Source organism: Arachis ipaensis, chromosome B4, assembly GCF_059453495.1.
Source record: "Arachis ipaensis isolate K30076 ecotype BB chromosome B4, ASM5945349v1, whole genome shotgun sequence".
Classification (NCBI taxonomy): Eukaryota; Viridiplantae; Streptophyta; class Magnoliopsida; order Fabales; family Fabaceae; genus Arachis; species Arachis ipaensis.
Genome location: NC_142439.1, coordinates 88,782,232 through 88,802,747, shown reverse-complemented (window position 1 = coordinate 88,802,747; position 20,516 = coordinate 88,782,232). Strand labels below are relative to the sequence as shown.

Genomic DNA, 20,516 nt, shown 5'->3' with positions numbered 1-20,516 from the left:
AAATACAGAGAAGTCGCTATACCCAATTCAGCCTTAAAAAGGGAAGGATCCCCTAGAAATTTTTTTGTATCAAGATGGGGAGGTTGATAAACCCATATTTTATGACATATATTGTGCTCAATTCAAGAGATTTATTCAATCCTTCACCCACTTATTCATGTAAATTGCATGGTTTTACTTTCTCTTCCTTATTATGTGATATATGTAAAATACATGTTTCCTATGCTTTGAAATTATTTATTTTAATTACCCTTTATTACCATTCGATTCCGTGATTTGTGTGTTGAGAAGTTTCAGATCCTTTAAGGCAGGAATGACTTAAAGGATGGAAAGGAAACATACAAAAATGGAAGGAAAGCACAAAATGGAGTTTTTGAAGAAATTGGCAGCAACGCGAACGCATGGACGACGCGGCCCATGCCCAGCGCCAAAAAGGCAGCGACGCGAACGCGAGACTGACGCGGACGGGCGCCTTAAGCAGAATACAGATGACGCGGACGCATGACCGAAGCGAACGCGTGACAAGGTAAACTCCAGATGATGCGACTGCGTGACCCACGTGGACGCGTGACAGACGCCACGCACCAGAAATTACAGAAAATGCTCCCAGCGATTTCTGAAGCCTTTTTAGCCCAGATCCAAGTCCAGAAAGCACAGATTAGAGGTTATAAAGTGGGGGAATGCATCCATTCATTAGCATGTATTGAATTATTCACTTTTCATAGTTTAGATGTAGTTTTTAGAAAGAGAGGTTCTCTCCTCTCTCTTAGGTTTTAGGATTAGGATTTTTTATTAATTCAAGTTAGCATTCGGACTCTTTATCAGGTTCAATATTCCTTTTTATTATTTTCTTAATTTAATTTATGAACTCTTCTATGTTACATTTGATATATTTATTAGTGCAACTTGAGGTATTTCAGAATTGTGATTGCTTTCCTTTATTTATATAAATAATTTAGATTTTCCCCTTTTGGCTTCAATTGATCAATTGGAGACTCTTGAGTTATCAAACTCATCGTGATTGATAATTGTTATTTTTGCTAATCAAATCGAATTCCAATAACTCTAGTCTTTCCTTAGGAATTGACTAGGACCTGAGGATCAAACTGATTAGTCTACTTGATTTTCCTTTTGTTTAGTAAAGGTTAACTAAGTGGGATTAAACTCAATTCTCACTACAACAAATTCGGGCTGAAGCAACCCTTTAAAAACGTTGCTTATAATAAGAGAAAGTGTTGCCTTTGATAAAAGGCAACACTTTCCGACAAAAGGCAATGCTTTTTGGGGGGTTGGCTATACGGCCGTTACCTTTGGTCTAAGGCAACGCTTTTGTATATTAAAGGGAACTCTTTTTTTGGCAACCTTCAAAAAACGTTGCCTTTTCCGCAAATAAAGCAACTCCGCGAAAGGGTTGCCTTAGAGCACCCAAACACAACGCTTTATATGAAACGCTATGGCAACACTTTTTACGAGTTGTATTTTCTAATATATAAAGCAACACTTGTCCAGAGTTTTTTAAGTTGCTTTTTCATATACCTAAAGCAACACTTGTACAAATTTTTTCAAGTTGCCTTTTCCTCCATCTAAAGCAACACTTGTCCAGGTTTTTTTAAGTTGCATTTTCATATACCTAAAGCAACACTTGTCCAAATTTTTTTAAGTTGCCTTTTTTATAGACCTAATGCAACACTTATGTAGGTTTATTTACAGTTGTCTTTTTTTAATACCTAAAGCAACACCTTATTAAATTTTTCTTAGATTCTCTTTTTTAATATCTAAAATAATATTTTTTTTATCTTTGTTATATTTATATGATATTTGAAGAATATATAACACCCGCATTTGAATAAGATAATAATATATATTGCATATATATATAGAAAGGTCTTCCAAGTACCAATTAACATATATACTTGCTAGTAAGTTACCAAGTCAAATAAATAATAAACCTAAGTAAGCAAAATACATGTTTTTCTGCTAATGAACTTAAACAAAAAAGAAACTAAGTTGTTCACTAAAAACTAAGAAGACTTTGTGCTTCACCATTGTGGCAAGAATTGTCTTTATGTCTTCAGAAAACTTCCTCCAACAATAAGAAAGCTGTAGTCAAATTTAAATGAACAAAATAATTATAGTCAAAACATCAGCTATACAATAATATGTATACTCAAGTGGTACAACAATTTAGCATACATATACCTATTCATGATTTGGTATATGAGTCGATGGAGGAGAATGCCGAAGAACTAAATTTGGATCTTGTGCACTATTTGCAGACGATTGCTTAGATCGCAAGAGAGAAAGCGCTTCATCAACATTCATACCAGGAGAAGTTTGTTGCAACATAAGTTTCACAATATCTTCCAATCCTTGCAGTCGTTGCTTATGGTCGTCTAATTCAGTTTTTAAAGCTGTTACCTTCTCTTCACTTTGTTTTTTGATTTCATCTATTTCTTTATTTTTCTTAAGAGAAGTTTTTGTAACAGTTCTTCCATAACATCGAACTCTTCCTGGATTCTCTTTACCAAAAACTTTTTGAAATGCATTAGTAGGAGTTTCTCCAGCTTCTTGGAGATCATCAAGTTTATCCTATACACACAAATATATGATATGTCTATTTTTAGTGATAAAAATTCAATGAAAGAATCCAAAAACCTATTGCTAACTAATAGGGACAGCAATCCAAAATAGCCATAAAAGAGCCATAAAACAGCAGTCCATGATAGCCATGTAACATGGTTGTAAATTGTCATAGAACAGCAATAAAATCAACCATAAAACAGCCATGAAATAACCATAAAATAGCAGTCCATGATAGCCATAAAACATGGATAAAATAGCCATAGAACAGCAACTAAATCAGCCATGAAACAGACATAAAATAGCCATAGAACAGCAACTAAATCAGCCATGAAACAGCCACAAAATAGATACCACAAAACAGTCAAAGTAGATACTAAAACAACAACCATGATGGCCATAAAACAGTCATAAAATAGCTGCCATGACAGCCATAAAATATGCATAAAATAGCCATAAAACAGCAACTAAATCAGCCATGAAACAGCCCATGAAACAGCCATGAAACAGTCGCAAAATAGATACCATAACAATAATCACGATAGGTATAAAACAGCAAAAAAAAATAGCATCCATGACAGTCATAAAACAACTACTAAAACAAGAAAATTATAGAGGAACTTACAATAACAGCTTGTGTTTCTACATCAAGTGTTTTCCCTTTTAGTCCATTCCGAGTTGCAACAAACATTTCAGCTTGATTTGGTTCCTCTTTGTTCTCTTTTTTCTGACGCTACAGATCAAGATAACAATTACAAAGTCATAACATACTAAAATTAGGGAGAAGTAACAAGTAGAGAATTTTAACTCAAATGTGACCTTACCAAATCAACACGCACTCTTGCAAAATTGATTGGGCCCATTTTATGCCTCCATTGTTGCTTCTTGCGATTTTCAGAATTTATAACACACATGGCCTGTGTTTAAAATAAACAATGATGAAAAAAATATAAAAATTGAAAGAATTATACTTAATCATATCAAATAATAATAATTGAAATCCTCTAGCTCACTTTGACAGTTGGAATACTCCAATATGCAATTAGCTTCCGAAATTGTATTTCTGGAATTTCCAAAGGACGATTCACCAACATATCCTCAATATTTCCAGAATAGGGTTCAAAATGCTTCTTTTTTATTCTTGTTTTGTAACGCTTCCATGCTCCTTGAACACCAGTCATCACCCATAACTTTGAAGATTTTGGAAGAATGAACTTTGACTACAAACACATCAATTTCATCATATCATATGCATAAAATAATTATTAACATATGGCATAAACATAAAGATAAATGGAACTTACATTAATATACTTCCAAATGCGCTTTTTGATTTGCTTAGGCACAGCTTTCCAATTAGTGTACATCAAGGTAATAAAATCACTATTCCTTCCCATTGTTCCAATAAAATTAGTTAAATCCTTCACTCTTTGAGCTGTTGGCCCCACGGCTGCTCCCTGATCAAAAGTCACTTCCTCCCTTTCTTCCCAAGTTCTTGCATAAATCTTTAGGCATCTTGTTTTTCCACGAGTTTTTTTAACCTTTGAAGTATCTAAATTAAAAATTGAGAAATAGTACAAACTTTAGGTATGGAAAGGGCAGCCCCATGCTCATAGATAAAAAGAAAATGTAAAATAAATAGCAACAAACTAAATTACATCACCTTCTACATGAGCCTCTTCCATAACTTGATCTCCTTCTACATCAAAATTGTCACTTTCATGTTCACCAATATAATCTTCCTCAGACGGGATATGAACATTTTCTCCATTATTCGGGGATGGCCTAGATCTAGCATCCTCAGAAGTTGGAACTTCATTATGCTCCTCTTCTCTTTCCACATGAATTCCTTGGTCACCCAAAAAAGCATCAAGAGTCATTGCTGGACGCTTTAAGTTATTTTTTAAGTTTGTCAAGTTAGCTGGTTCTTTTTCAGTTGCTCCAGCATCCTCACCAATTGACTCAAAGTCATCTTCCTCTTCTCTTTCCACTTCTACTCCTTCTGTATGCAAAAAGGCATCAAGAGCCATTGCTGGACACTTTGCCTTACTCTTCATCTTCTTAGGAATTGGTTGTTCTTCTAGTTGAACATTACTCCTCACTTGGTTTTGGGAAGACCTCAAAGACCGGTTCATAACATTGTCTACAAGTGTTTTATTTCTCCCTTCCATTGAATTCTCCCTACTATATTTGTCTCCAATTTCTGAAATTTTTCTCCTGGGCTGTTGTGCTATTTTGGCTTGATTACTTCCTTTATCACCTTTGGTTATAAAATTCCGAACTAGTTTCGCAGCAGAAGATACTTCCTTCATTTCAAATTCCTTAACTTTTGCATGAGCTTGATACTTTTTTACCAGTCTTTTTCTCTTTGAAGTTGCTCCGTTTTCCATTAAGTTGCTGTATAAAAATATTAAAACAGCCATGTAAATACAATTGCATATGCATCTAATAAGGGGAAGAGGTAAATCGTAACAAACAATTACCAAATTCTATATCACAATATTCAGCAAATCATGTTCAAAAATGCTAACATAAAGCGATAAATCTGACTTATATACCATAAAAGAGGGAAACAAGGAACTCAAAAAGTTTTCGGAATCATATTCTTCACTCAAAAGGCAGAAAAATGCAGAAAAATTCAAAATGCAGAAAAATATGTCCCACACAAACTCATAATCAAGATGCAGAAAAATTCAGAAAATTCTAAGAAGCAACAATCATAACATAAAAGAGGAAAAACAAGTTGAAAACTGCTAACATAAAGCGATAAATTTGACTTATATACCATAAAAGAGGGAAACAAGTCACTCAAAAGTCTTCAGAATCATATTCTTCATCCAATCCTGTGTTATACTCTTGGGAAAAATAGACTTCTTTTGCGACATCGACCAGAACTTCATTCAAATCATTCCTTACCAAGTCTACTTCACCATCATCATTAGGTATAGAAGGAACCGTCGAATTATCAAATGGCTCATTTTCATAAGTATCTTCAGCATCAATGGCGACTTGATCACTTATGCTAAATAGGTCCCTTGGAACAGTCTTCATTACATAATGTTTATTTTTATTAAATGCATCTTGCACATAGAAGCATTGGTGCACTTGACATGCCAATACAAAAGGCTCTTCCTGATAGCATTTTTTGTTAAAATGCACATATGTCGAGCCATAAGCATCCTCCCTAGCCTCATACCAATCACATTTGAACAATGTAACCTTAAAATTTCCATAGTAGTCCAACTCAATGATATCATTCACTCTACCATAATAAGAAACGTTTTCATGAATTGGATTTGCATCCTTTGTGCTTGCAAAGCTTGTCGTTAATGCTACTAAAGTAACACCACTATTTTGTGTCTTGCGTCTTACCTCACGTTGCCTAGTGTGAAATCTATATCCGTTGATAAAATAACCAGAATATCTTTTTGCACATTGGGTTGGTCCTCTAGAGAGCTCTTTTATCCAATTTGGAACATCATGCCGCAAAGCACGTGTTTTAAACCATGTAGAAAAATTTTTGCTATGGTTTTTAGCTCTCATCCATCGTGTTCCTTGTTGATAAGTCTCATGCTCACTAAAACTCAAAAGTATAATATTTGTAAGTATAAAACAGACCTATCAATTTCTAATTAAAATACCAAAATATAGTAGAACTAGTATGAGTTACCTAACATAGTCGTCTATTTTGTGACAATTCAATAATATGTAGCTATGAACTTGCTCTCGGGACTTGTCGTCAAGGAGAAAAGGTTCACCTTTCTTTGCACCCAAAGGAACACCTCTTTTTGGAAATAGATTCGAAAATGCATCTGTAGTTTCCATCATAGAATTATTAGGTTCATCATTATTTCTGGGTTGTCTATTCAATTTTGTTTGGACACCAGAATGTAAGTAACGCGAGCAAAATGTCAAACATTCTTCAATCAAATATGCCTCTGCAATAGATCCTTCAGGACGACTTTTGTTTCGAACATAGGACTTCAAAGTACACATGTATCTTTCGGGAGGATACATCCACCGAAATTGAACTGGACCTCCCAATCTCACTTCATTAGCCAAATGAATAGGCAAATGAATCATTATGTCGAAGAAAGAAGGAGGAAAGATCCTCTCTAATTGGCATAATGTTGTGACAATATCCTCTTCTAATTGATCTATCTCTTGTAATGTGATAGACTTTTGACACAATTGACGAAAAAATGAGCTAAGTCGAATCAAAGGAACTGCAACTTGATCTGGAAGTATTCCTTTGATAGGAATTTGTAACAAATAGTGAAGCATGAAATGAGCATCATGAGTCTTATAACCAGATATTCTTCTCTCCAAAAGGTTCACACACCGAGAAATATTTGAAGCAGAGCCATCTGGCAACTTTGCTGTCTTCAAGACGTCACAAAAAATTGACTTTTCAGCATTGGTCATTGAGTAGCTTGCCTTTGCCAGCTTCACCTTTTTCCTACCATTTGTTTTCTTGGGATGAAGGTTCTTTCGAATGCCCATTTCTTGTAAGTCATATCGAGCATTTGTGTGATCTTTTGTCTTGCCAGAAATATCCAAGAGAGTTCCAAGAATACTATCAACTATGTTCTTTTCTATGTGCATCACATCTAAATTGTGTCGTGATGTATTATACTGCCAGTAAGGTAAATCAAAGAATATTGACCTCTTCTTCCATGGACCATCTTTCTTTGGTTTTAGCTTCCCAAATGAATTATCCACATACTCCAACTGACTTAAAGCTTCAGTACCCGACAATAATGGTGGAGCTTGCCTATATTCTACTTTTCCATTGAAAGATCTCTTATTAGCTCTCCATGGATGATCCTCGGGCAAAAAGGCACAATGACCCATATAGCATGTCTTGCGACTATATTTAAGATAGTTAGAACAAGTCCCATGGTTACAACAAGGACAAGCTAGCTTCCCTTTTGTACTCCAACCAGATAGCATTGCGTAAGCCGGAAAATCACTAATTGTCCACATAAGAGCTGCATACATTTGGAAGGTTTCATTTTTTGATGCATCATATGTTTCCACCCCAACCTCCCACAACTCCTTCAACTCCTCGATCAAAGGTTGCAGGTAAATGTCTATATCATTTCCTGGTGACTTTGGTCCAGGAATTAGCAACGACGACATAAAATATTCCTGTTTCATAGACATCCATGGCGGCAAATTATAAGCCATTAAAACAACAGGCCATGTGCTATGAGATATGCTCATGGTTCGATATGGATTGAATCCGTCACTTGACAAGCCAAGTCTCACATTACGGGGATCGAGAGCAAAATTTGTATGACGATTGTCAAAGTCCTTCCATGACTGCCCATCAGCGGGATGCCTTAACTTCTCATCTTTTCTGCGTTCTTCGTCATGCCACCTCATGCTTTTAGCTGTTGCTGAGCACATGAATAGTCTTTGAAGCCTGGGAATTAGGGGAAAGTGTCGCAATGTCTTCACAGGAATATTGTGATATTTTTTTGAAGGCAAAACATCAGCTTCAACTACAGGATGCACAATCCAACGCGAAGCGCCACATTCATGACAAGATGTGTCCTTCTCGTACTCTTTCCAATATAGCATGCAATCGTTCGGGCATGCGTCAATCTTTTTATAGTCAAGACCTAAGTCTCTCACCATAGTCTTGGCTTTATTGAAAGAAGTAGGAATATTTAAGTTAGGAATAGCCTCTTTTAGCAACTCCAAGAGAGAAGTAAAAGAGGCATTACTCCACCCATGTTGACACTTTAACAAGTATAGTCGGATGGTGAAAGACAACGTAGAAAACCCGTCGCAACCGGGATACAGTTCTTTGCTAGCCTCTTCAACCAAGTTATAGAATTTCTTTGCATCTTCATTCATACCTTCTTTTATCCCTTCTGCTTGTGCCACATCCCGAAATCTATCGTTCAACAAGGCGTCCATGTCGTCGTACGAGTTAGTCTCACTCTCACTGTCAATCTCATTATCGCTATCGCTATCAACATCCATGCCGACTACGCTTTCCCCATGATGAATCCATCTCGTATAACCATTAACGAATCCAAAGGCAATCAAATGAATATAAATTGTTTGTCTTTTGTGCCACAAGAAATTACAACACTTTGCACAAGGGCATAAGATTTCCTCTCCTTGTGGGTATCCGATGGAGTAAGCAAAGTCTAAGAAGTCATTGACACCGTTACTAAACTCAGCTTTATCTCTCGGTAAACTCATCCAATCTTTCTCTAGGTCTTGGGAAAACCTAATTATTCATATATTATTACTACTATTTAACTAATAACCATGTAAATAATAATGTTTATGCACAGTAAGTATATAAATTCATAAAAAAGGCACATAAAAATATTATTATTAAAATTAAGAAACAATGAAAAAGACACATAAAAGACATTCAACATGAAAAAAAAAACTGCACAAAGGTCATAATATACATATGAAAACATACAAGTATAAGTAAGATAAAAAAAACTTACGGAGTCATGGCTAAACAAATTGCAATCTTCAAGTCCTAGAATGTCCACGAATGTTCTTCAAACTCCTCTGAAGCAATATTTCTGTATAACAGAGGAAAGTATCAAATTTACATAACAAATTTGCTTACTCATTGAAAAATGCTGCACTTTCAAAAAAAATTACTGGAAGAAAGAAACTCTGGGTCCGATGCCAAATATTTGAAATGGAAAATAATATTCCTTCCTTAAAAAACAGAAAAAGAAAAAGAGTAATATTATATTAATCTGAGAAATAAAAATATATACGTATATATAACTTGTAATAAATTAGTCTTTGACCTACTGGAAGAGACGTTAAAAAAAAAAAGCTAGTTATTTTTCGTACCCACTATATATCTATGTGTCGATAAGCTAACACGGAGGATAGTTTTATGCTTGAAAACACTCAATATGAAAGTATCAAACTGCTCCATTAACTATATCACATAAGAACACAATATATATAATAAAAGAAATGAAGACTTAAATGCATCTTAAATGTTCCAACTTTTTCCACCAGTGTTGTTGCCATCCATCTTAAATGTTCCAACTTTATAAAATATTATGAACAGAGAAACCACTTAATTATATATTTGAAGTACTAGTAATGCAATCTAAAAATATATTGTTAGAGTCACTACTGTCTAATTCATTAAGCTTGCTTATGTCATTATAATTCAATAAGTGTGCCAGTAACCCTTAATTATTTATCAACCACAAACTTAAGTGTCTATCTACTTGTTTATTAAATACATGCATGTCCCAGCATTTTTAGTTTGCAATGTCATGACTACATTTACAAGAGCATTTTAATTTGGAAAACACATTCGGTGATTAAGCAAGCAAGAATTCAATTTTTCTTCTTCTTACTAGACTATTTCTGAATCAAGCTCTTCTAAAAAAACCAAGGTTGATAAAATAAAAAAAAATAAGACTCCAATTACAAATTAAATAATGTGTAAGCTTTTACTTTTCACTTTATCTATCTTCTCAATTTATAAATCTTTCTCCTGCAAAGATAAAATGCAAATTCTGCCAATTGCAGTGAAGTAGTTGCGCAATGACTTAAAAATCTAAGGACACATCAACCAGCCAAAATTATAAGATGGAAATGCAAACCATAAGTATCAGATTACAAGAAACAACTGCAAATATCTAAAGGAATGGATAGAAACAAAGGAACATCTTACTCTTGAGATACTTTGTGGTATTTGAAAATGTCTTCAATAGCTGAAACATTTTCAGGAAAAAGATAGATAGATAAGAGTCAATGTATTGTACACGGTAGCTAATCTTTCAAAAGTAGTAAACCAATATTAAAAAAGAAGGTATTTTAATAGGCGAACATCCGGTATTTTCTTTTCTTCTACAAAGGATACAGATACCTCTGCATGGCATATAGTAAACTCTACAGCCCCAGCACCTAAGTCATATCCGTGTGTCAAAAACAATGGTCATTATAATTAGAGAAAGTATTAGGATGCCACATATATCCATCCTTGAACCTTAAGCCTGATATAGAACCTAAACAACTTGTAATTGATTATTAATATCTGTACAATTGGATGTTCTTTAATGCAGAGTTTCAATTTTTCTGCATGCTGTTACATTTCAAATGTCGTCATTATTTTGAAAGATAAGTTACCACATTTTATGTGACAGGTTTCGGTGCATGCTTAATAATTACTAAATTCTCAAACACAATGTAGCTTTATTCATAAATTGGTTAAGATTTCAAAAACACAAATTCGTGAACTAACTTATTTCTTGATAATTTTATTTGGAAATAATATAAAAACTGCTAAATAACCATGGGAGTTCCCAATGCAAGTGTGAATTGGCCCTTGAATAATTCTTGTTCACCGAAGATAAATTATTCAAAAAAAATTGAAAGCAAATCCCTAAATTCAGAATTATTAAGAAGCCCCAAAAAGACATGCATTCAGAAATTCGATTTACATACTAAAATTCAGAACAGTCCCAATTCTTCATTCACAATCAATGCATTCAGAATATTCATTCCATAGTAAAATTAAGAAGCTTTCTTACCAAACTGATGTTGAAAAAAATCTAAGTAAGAAGCAAAAGATGACTCTATACTTGATATATGCTTCCAATTTTGTTTTATCTAAGTTCATATTAATAGTTATAGAGAAAATCCAAGTCGCTTGGTGTAGGGCCTTAAAGATTACAATTCTATTTGTGTCCTACATGGGAATTAAAATTTGAGACAAAAATTGTAGGAAAGGCAGAAAAGAACAACAAAATAAGAATTCAAAATGACGTGTCAGCATATTAACAATTCAAATAAAATTCAGTGTGCACCATACTTTTTGTGCACCAAACCTCCATCACCCACAAAAAAAAATCAGCTTGGTAACGACAAAAAATAGCTAGATGTCCAGGGTCATGAAAAAAATGTTTACCTAATGAGTTCACATATAGCTTTGGCAACTGGAAACTGGTGCAGCTCTTCAATTGGGAGTTTACTGCAAGAATCAATGTAAAATCAGCATCAACATGTGTTTAACTATAATTTGTATATTAATTTTTAAATGTTAAGAAAAAGTGGTCAATTGAAATAACATATATATACAAGTACACTAAAAATTGACTAATATAAATATTTTGCAGTGGTTGCGAAATACATTAAAAGAATTGGTTTCGTACATGCACTAAATGATTAGTTTGTGATGATTCAAGTTTTAGTAAACACTTTTTATTTTCTTTATTTTAAGTTTACAAAACTATTGATGTGATACTAGCTACATTATTGATAATAATATAGCATTAGAAACTCATACTCGGTTTATATATATTAATTAATAGTAGTCCAGAAACTAAAACACTTTAACAATTACTCAAAAGTCAGCGAATTTGGACAGATAGTAAAGGATTACAATTTCTTTGAAGTTTAACATATATATATATATATATATATATATAATTTAACAATTACTCATAGTGGTATATATCTGATTTAATTTGTTAAAATTTAGCAGGAAATTGATGAGAATTACAATTTCTTCCCAGACCTTGATTTTGATCTAGTCGATGAGAAAGATTTGCTTTCACATGAGTTAATAGCAAGTGAGGATCTTCAAGGGAAGTCTGCACTACAGGTATTAATTAATTATTTATTAGTTACTAAATTTTTTCTTGCAAAATTATTCCAGAGACACTGAAAATTATTACAAATTTTTCTATGATACTTTATATTTTATTTTCCTGCTAATTGCTAAATAACACTATCCACAGGGCATGAACTTGGATTTCCTAGGATCAGAGACACAGCCAAAAAATAGCTAGATGTCCAGGGTCAAGAAAGAAAATGTTTACCTAATGGGTTCACATATAGCTTTGGCAACTGGAAACTGGTGCAGCTCTTCAATTGGGGGTTTACTGCAAGAATCAATGTAAAATCAGCATCAACATGAAATCCATTATATAACAGCTTTATTTATTACTGAAATTCAGTACATTCAGAACATTTCCATGGCAAACATTTAGAATAAATGCATTCAAAAATTCTATTTTCATACTAAAATTCAGAACATTCATAATCTTCCTTCAAAATCAAAGTATTCAGAAAATCCAATTCATAGATCATCAGAAAATCAGAAGCTTCTTACCAAGCAATACGCAGAGGAGGCAGAAGGGGTTACCGCTGCATGTAGTGTTGTCTGAGCTTGCGAAGAGGAGGAGGCGAGACAGGGGAAGGGGAGGAAGAAGGAAAGGGGTTTCTCGAAGGTGACTGCGACGTGGAGCTGAGACAGGAGGAGGAGCAACTCACCGACGCCTGTGGAGGAGAGCAACTCGCCGACGCCTGTGGAGGAGAGCACCACACCGTCGCCGACAGAGACCTGCTCTCGTACGCGAACGAGACCTGCTGCCGTTTGTGTCGCGCCGTCTGGGTGGAGACCTGCTGCCGTTCGTGTCGCGCCGTCTTGGGTCAAGATCTGCTGCCGTCGTGTCGCGCCGTCTGGGTGGAGACCTGCTGCCGTTCGTGTCGCGCCGTCTGGGTCGAGATCTGCTACCGTCGTGTCGCGCCGTCTGGGTTGATTTCGGGAAATAGGGCTTTTCCTTTTTTTCGAACTGTGGGTGGCAGTGAGGAACGAAGCAATGGAAATGTGATGATCTCGCTAGTAGTTTTCTTTTTTTTTTTTCTAAGTTATTTGATTGGGAAATAATTATTTGGAGGGAATATGATTAAGAGTTTCCCTCTAAAATTTTTAGTTATGAATGATTTTAGGCAACTTTTTATAAAAGTTATTTATTCAAATTTTTTTATAACCCTTATAAAATGTTGTATTTTTATTTAAAAATGTTGTCTTTAATATTTTATATTGTAATATTTTTTAAGTGTTGCTTTAAATATCAAAGACAACATTTTTTGTGGGTGGCCAAAAAATTTGTTATCTTTGCCTTACTCAAAGGCAACTCTTAAAACAGGTTGTATTTTTCTATCTAAGGCAACTTTTATTAAATGTTGCTTCGAATAAGGGTTACCTTAGGCCAAAAATGTTGTAGTGTCTCATCACCATTGATAAGGAACTAGGATAGGACTTCCGAATTGTCATACCTTGCCAAGAGTTTATTTTATAGTTATTTATTTATTTTACTTGTCGTTTAATTTACATGTTCCTTACTTTTAAAACCCCCAATTTACAAAACTCAGAACCAATAATAAGAACATACTTCCCTGCAGTAACTTGAGAAGACGACCCGAGGTTTAAATACTCGGTTATCAATTTTAAAGGGGTTTGTTACTTATGACAACCAAAACGTTTGCACGAAGGGATTTCTGTTGGTTTAGAAACTATATCTACAACGCGACTATTTTTATAAAATTCTCTACTAGCAGGAGCTCTCCCCAATTTTCCACTAACACATTCACAAAGGCCTGCTCGACCTCATCCAAGCTTTCCCAAGAATACCTAGCTACTACCACATTCTTTTGCCAGCTTAATGGGAAGGCGGACTCATTGTTCTCATCCAAGAAAAAAGGGTGAACACCCTCAGTAGCTGGTGCACGAAGTTGTGATCATCAATGGCGCCAACAACTTGGTACGCACAATTGTAATCTCAACTGTTTATCACAACCTCGCACAACTAACCAGCAAGTGCACTGGGTCGTCCAAGTAATAAACCTTACGTGAGTAAGGGTCGATCCCACGAAGATTGTTGGCCTGAAGCAAGCTATGGTCACCTTGTAAATCTCAGTCAGGCGGATTCAATTGGTTATAGAGATTTGATAATTAAAACATAATTGAAATATAAACTAGGATAGAGATACTTATGTAATTCATTGGTGAGAATTTCAGATAAGCGTATGGAGATGCTTTCGTTCCACCTGACCCTCTGCTTTCCTGCTGTCTTCATCTAATCATTCCTACTCCTTTCCATGACAAGCTGTATGTTGGGCATCACCGTTGTCAATGGCTACTTCCCGTCCTCTCAGTGAAAATGGTCCAAGATGCTCTGTCACAGCACGGCTATTCATCTGTCGGTTCTCGATCATACTGGAATAGGATCCATTGATCCTTTTACGTCTGTCACTACGCCCAGCACTCGCGAGTTTGAAGCTCGTCACAGCCATCCCTTTCCAGATCCTACTTGGAATACCACAGACAAGGTTTAGACTTTTTGGATCTCGGGAATGGCCATCCATGGGTTCTAACTTATACCACGAAGATTCTAATATCTTGGACTCGATCCCCTGTAGATATCCAAGAGATACCCATTCAATCTAAGGTAGAACGGAAGTGGTTGTCAGGAATGCGTTCATAAGTTGGGAATGATGATGATTGTCACGATCATCACATTCACATTGAAGTGCGAATGAATATCTTAGAAGCGGAATAAGTTTGTATTGAATAAAAAAACAGTAGTACTTTGCATTAATCCATGAGGAACAGTAGAGCTCCACACCTTGATCTATGGTGTGTAGAAACTCTACCGTTGAAAATACATAAGTGATGAAGGTTCAGGCATGGCCGAATGGCCAGCCCCCAAACGTGATCAAGGGATCAAAAGATAATCCAAAGATATCCAAAGATGTAAATACAATAGTAAAAAGTCCTATTTATACTAAACTAGTTACTAGGGTTTACAGAAATGAGTAAATGATGCAGAAATCTACTTCTGGGCCCACTTGGTGTGTGCTTGGGCTGAGCATTGAGCCTTAAACGTGTAGGGATCTTTCTTGGAGTTGAACGCCAGTTTGTAACTTGTTTCTGGCGTTTAACTCCACTTTGTAACCTGTTTTTGGCGTTTGACTCCAGAATGTAGCATGGAACTGGCGTTCAACGCCAGTTTACGTCATCTATCCTTAATCAAAGTATGGACTACTATATATTGCTGGAATGCCCTGGATGTCTACTTTCCAAAGCACTTGGGAGCGCACCATTTGGAGTTCTGTAGCTCCAGAAAATCCACTTTGAGTGCAGGGAGGTCAGAATCCAACAGCATCTGTAGTCCTTCTTCAACCTCTGAATCTGATTTTTGCTCAAGTCCCTCAATTTCATCCAGAAAATACCTAAAATCACAGAAAAATATACAAACTCATAGTAAAGTCTAGAAATGTAATTTTTATTAAAAAACTAATAAAAATATACTAAAAACTAACTAAATCATACTAAAAACTATGTAAAAACAATGCCAAAAAGCGTATAAATTATCCGCTCATCACAACACCAAACTTAAATTGTTGCTTGTCCCCAAGCAACTGAAAATCAAATAGGATAAAAAGAAGAGAATATACTATAAATTCCAAAATATCAATGAAACTTAGCTCCAATCAGATGAGCGGGACTTATAGCTTTTTGCCTCTTGAATAGTTTTAGCATCTCACTTTATCCATTGAAGTTCAGAATGATTGGCATCTATAACAACTTAGAATTCAGATAGTGTTATTAATTCTCCTAGTTTAGTATGTTGATTCTTGAACACAGCTACTTTATGAGTCTTGGCCGTGGCCCTAAGCACTTTGTTTTCCAGTATTACCACCGGATACATAGATGCCACAGACACATAACTGGGTGAACCTTTTCAGATTGTAACTCAGCTTTGCTAGAGTCCCCAATTAAAGGTGTCCAAGGTTCTTAAGCACACTCTTCTTTTTGCTTTGAACCTTGACTTTAACCGCTCAATCTCAAGTTTTCACTTGACACCTTCACGCCATAAGCACATGGTTAGGGACAGCTTGGTTTAGCCGCTTAGGCCAGGATTTTATTCCTTTAGGCCCTCCTATCCACTGATGCTCAAAGCCTTGGATCCTTTTTATTTACCCTTGCCATTTGGTTTTAAGGGCTATTGGCTTTTTGCTCTTGCCTTTTGGTTTAAAGAGCTTTTGGCTTTTTCTTTCTCTTTTTTCGCCATTTTTTTCTTCGTTTTTTTTTTGCAAGCTTTTGTATTCACTGCTTTTTCTTGCTTCAAGAATCATTTTTATGATTTTTCAGATTATCAAATAATATTTCTCCTTTTTCTTTATTCTTCAAGAGCCAACATATTTAACATTCATAAACATCAACTTCAAAAGACATATGCACTGTTCAAGCATTCATTCAGAAAACAAAAAGTATTGTCACCATATCAAAATAATTAAACTAGTTTCAAGGATGAATTCGAAACCCTGTACTTCTTGTTCTTTTGTAATTAAAACAGTTTTCATTCAAGAGAGGTGATGGATTCATGGGATATTCATAACTTTAAGGCATAGACACTTAGACACTAATGATCATATAGTGAAGACACAAACATAAATAAAACATAAAGCTCAAAACCAAAAAATAGAAAATAAATAGACAAGGAGATTAAGGAATGAGTCCACCTTAGTGAGGGTGGTGTCTTCCTCTTCTTGAAGAACCAATGGTGCTTTTGAGCTCCTCTATGTCTCTTCCTTGTCTTTCTTGCTCCTCCCTCATAGCTCTTTGATCTTCTCTAATTTCATGGAGGATGATAGAGTGTTCTTGATACTCCACCCTTAGTTGTCCCATGTTGGAACTTAATTTTTCTAGGGAAGTGTTGATTTGTTTTCAATAATTCAATGGAGGAAAGTGCATCCCCTGAGGCATCTCAGGGATTTCATGGTGAGGAATTTCCTCATGCTCATGTTGAGGTCCATGATCTCTTGTTTGCTCCATCCTTTTCTTAGTGATGGACTTATCCTCTTCAATGAGGATATCTCCCTCTATATCAATTCCAGCTGAATTACAGAGGTGGCAAATGAGGTGAGGAAAGGCTAACCTTGCCCAAGTGGAGGACTTGTCAGCCACCTTGTAGAATTCTTGAGGTATAATCTCATGAACTTCCACCTCTTCTCCAATCATGATACTATGGATCATGATGGCCCGGTCTATAGTAACTTCAGACCGGTTACTAGTAGGAATGATTGAGCGTTGAATGAACTCTAGCCATCCCCTAGCCACTGGTTTAAGGTCATGCCTTCTTAATTGAACCGGCTTGCCTCTTGAGTCAATTTTCCATTGAGCTCCTTCTTCACATATGTCTATGAGGACTTGGTCCAATCTTTGATCAAAGTTGACCCTTCTTGTGTAGGGGCGTGCGTTCTCTTCCATCATTGGCAAGTTGAACGCCAGCCTTACATTTTCCTGACTGAAATCTAAGTATTTCCCCCGAACCATGGTAAGCCAATGCTTTGGATTCGGGTTCACACTTTGATCATGGTTCCTAGTGATCTATGCATTTGCATAGAACTCTTGAACCATTAGGATCCCGACTTGTTGAATAGGGTTGGTGAGAACTTCCCAACCTCTTCTTTGGATTTCAAGTCGGATCTCCGGATACTCATTTTTCTTGAGCTTGAAAGGAACCTGTTCCGAGGGTTACCTGAAACTGGAGTTCGATCTCGGATGAGATCTTCTGTACTGGTCAGAGATGACGTGTCCGGCTGGCTGATGACGGCCAGAGCTGTTGTGTCCAACTTGCTGCACTGCTGATCCTTGGCCACCGGAGGGTGGGGGGTACCTGCAAGAGACTCCGATGCTTAAGTTAGCATGGGTATTAAACAGGTTTATTGTAGAATCAGAGTATGAGTTATACCTGGGTGCTCCAGTATATTTATAATAGTGAGAAGTGACCTTCTTAGATAAGATAAGTTAGTCATCTTATCTTATCTTATCTTATCTTTGGGCGAGGTCAGCTTATCTTCAACGGAACCGCCCTTCTCTCTGTAGGCTTGAGCCGCCTTTGGATTGGGCTGTGTTCCTTCTATTTGGGCCCTCATTGGGCCTCTGTAGCATTTTGGCCGAGCTCTTTGTGAAGAGGTCGGTCATTGGCCGAGCTCTTTGAGAAGAGGTCGGATAGTCTGACCTGAAGAGGTCGGTCGGCTTGTCGCTAAACATCCCGGGTCGGACATCTTGACCCAGGGTATGAACAGTGCCCCTTCTTGAGTTCGATCTTTCCGTGAGATCGAGCTTCGATCTTTCCGTGAGATCACAAGCATCTGTCTGGCTTGTTTCTTCATTGCTTTGTAATTCTGGCAGATTTTCTAGAGGTTTGGTACTTCACAGTCCGTCCTCTTTTGAGTGGTAGTGTGGGTTTTCTACCCTTGCCTTCTGGATCACGCCTTGCTTTTGTGTTGACAACCCTCTGCTTTGGCGAAGTTATCCTTACGGCTTGATATCCGGGCTTTTAGTGACTTGTCCAATGACTTTTTAGTGTTCTTTATATTGAACCTTTTTAGTCTCGGATGACGTACGTAGCCCTGTTTGAGATTGTGCCTTCTTTGAGTGGAGCTGTATCCCTTTTAGCTAAGAACATTTGAGCCTTAAGTTATTTCTTAACCTTTTGGCTTATTCTTTTTTGAGATCGTACTTGCGCCTCTTCTTAGCTGACGTCGACCTATACGACTTTGCCCCTGCTTGAGTTTGGACCTTTCCGCGAGATCGTGCTTTCGGAGCTTCGATCTCTTTGAGGAAGTCGTGCTCAAGCATCCTGACTTTGGTCGATCTTGAGTAGTTTCTCCTTTGTGCGAGTCTAGTATTGCCTTTTTTAGTTTGTTGAGAGGTCTTTTCAGCTTTCTTCCGACTTGTTTGTCTTCACTGCTCGAGCTTTTTAGTCATAATCCAACAAATTTTTAGGTAGTGTTCCGATGGGGAACCTTTTTATAGTTTGTTTGGATGACTTTTTAGCTCTGTCTTTGAGGCTGTGCTTTTCGCTTTTTAAGTAGTGTCTTTTTTCAAGACTTCGTACTTTTCAGCGAAGCACTTCTGGCTTTGGTCTTTTGACCTTTCCTTGGCGTTTGTGAGATGTCTTTGTCCCTTTTTGTGGATCTTTGTAGAGTGTCGGTACTTTGTTGTCCGACCTCTTTTGATCATTTCTGGTTTTGTCCACTTTTGGCTTGGTCGAGGTGGTCCTTGGGGCTAACTTGTACGACGACTTTTTAGTGTTCTTGTAGAACACTTTTTAGTCAGTCTGAAAAATTTTGATAGCTTTGTCGTGGAGCTGTGGCTTTTTGGGCAAAGCTATGTCCCTTTTAGCGCACGCTTTTCATTGGTCCGATTTTTCGTGTCGATCCGAGCTGTAGCTTTCGTTGGTCCGACTTCTTCCTGTCGGTCAAAGATGTAGCTTTCGTTGGTCCGACTTCTTCCTGTCGGTCCAAGCTGTAGCTTTCGTTGGTCCGACTTCTTCTTGTCGGTCCAACCTGTAGCTTTCGTTGGTCCGACTTCTTCATGTCGGTCCAAGCTGTAGCTTTCGTTGGTCCAACTTCTTCTCGTCGTCCTTTTTCAAGTTATTTTTGTAATCCTCTTTCTTGGACCTTGGTCAGGTCTCTTTCAGGGATTACTTTTATAACTTGTTTTTTTTTTTGTAGGAGATCGACTTCGTCATGTCGATCTCTTCTAAGTTATTTTGTAATCCTCTTTCTTGGACCTTGTTCAGGTCTCTTTCAGGGATTACTTTTATAACTTGTTTGTTGTAGGAGACCGACTTCGTTATGTCAATCTCTTCTAAGTTATTTTTGTAATCCTCTTTCTTGGACCTTTGTCAGGTCTCTTTCAGGGATTACTTTTATAACTTTTTAGTAGTAGGAGTCCGACTTCGTTATATCGGTCTCTTCTAAGTTATTTTTGTAATCCTCTTTCTTGGAATTTTGTCAGATCTCTTTCAGGGATTACTTTTATAACTTTTTAGTAGTAGGAGTCCGACTTCGTTATGTCGGTCTCCTTTAAGTTATTTTTGTAGTCCTCTTTTTTGGACCTTTGTCAGGTCTCTTTCAGGGACTACTTTTATAACTTTTTCATTTTGGGCTGGTTTTGTTATGTCGGGCCCTTCTAAGTTAAAGTAATCCTCTTTAATAGGGTTGGCCAGACCTCTTTCCAGGGTTTACTTATAACTTGGGTTGACTTGGTCCGACTTCTTAATGTCGGCCAGTCTTTAAGTTATTATTTTAGCAATCCGTAAGACCTCGTCAGGTTC

The 20,516-nt window shown here is 36.6% G+C and overlaps 2 protein-coding genes across 2 annotated transcripts; both read right to left on the bottom strand.

Annotated features, from left to right (window-relative positions):
* Positions 1-2,199: 2,199 nt before the first annotated feature.
* Positions 2,200-5,003, bottom strand: LOC110268732 (uncharacterized). The gene is made up of 6 exons (XM_088485267.1): positions 4,244-5,003; positions 3,885-4,132; positions 3,594-3,800; positions 3,405-3,497; positions 3,206-3,313; positions 2,200-2,589 (listed from the first exon to the last, which is right to left on the bottom strand). Exons 1-6 carry the CDS (start codon positions 5,001-5,003, stop codon positions 2,200-2,202), a joined length of 1,806 nt encoding a protein of 601 aa, XP_088341393.1.
* Positions 5,004-5,388: 385 nt separating this feature from the next.
* Positions 5,389-9,142, bottom strand: LOC148568292 (uncharacterized). Its single transcript, XM_088484676.1, has 3 exons — positions 9,060-9,142; positions 6,251-8,827; positions 5,389-6,157 (listed from the first exon to the last, which is right to left on the bottom strand). Exons 1-3 carry the CDS (start codon positions 9,065-9,067, stop codon positions 5,389-5,391), a joined length of 3,354 nt encoding a protein of 1,117 aa, XP_088340802.1. The 5' UTR covers positions 9,068-9,142.
* Between the last annotated feature and the right edge of the window lie 11,374 nt (positions 9,143-20,516).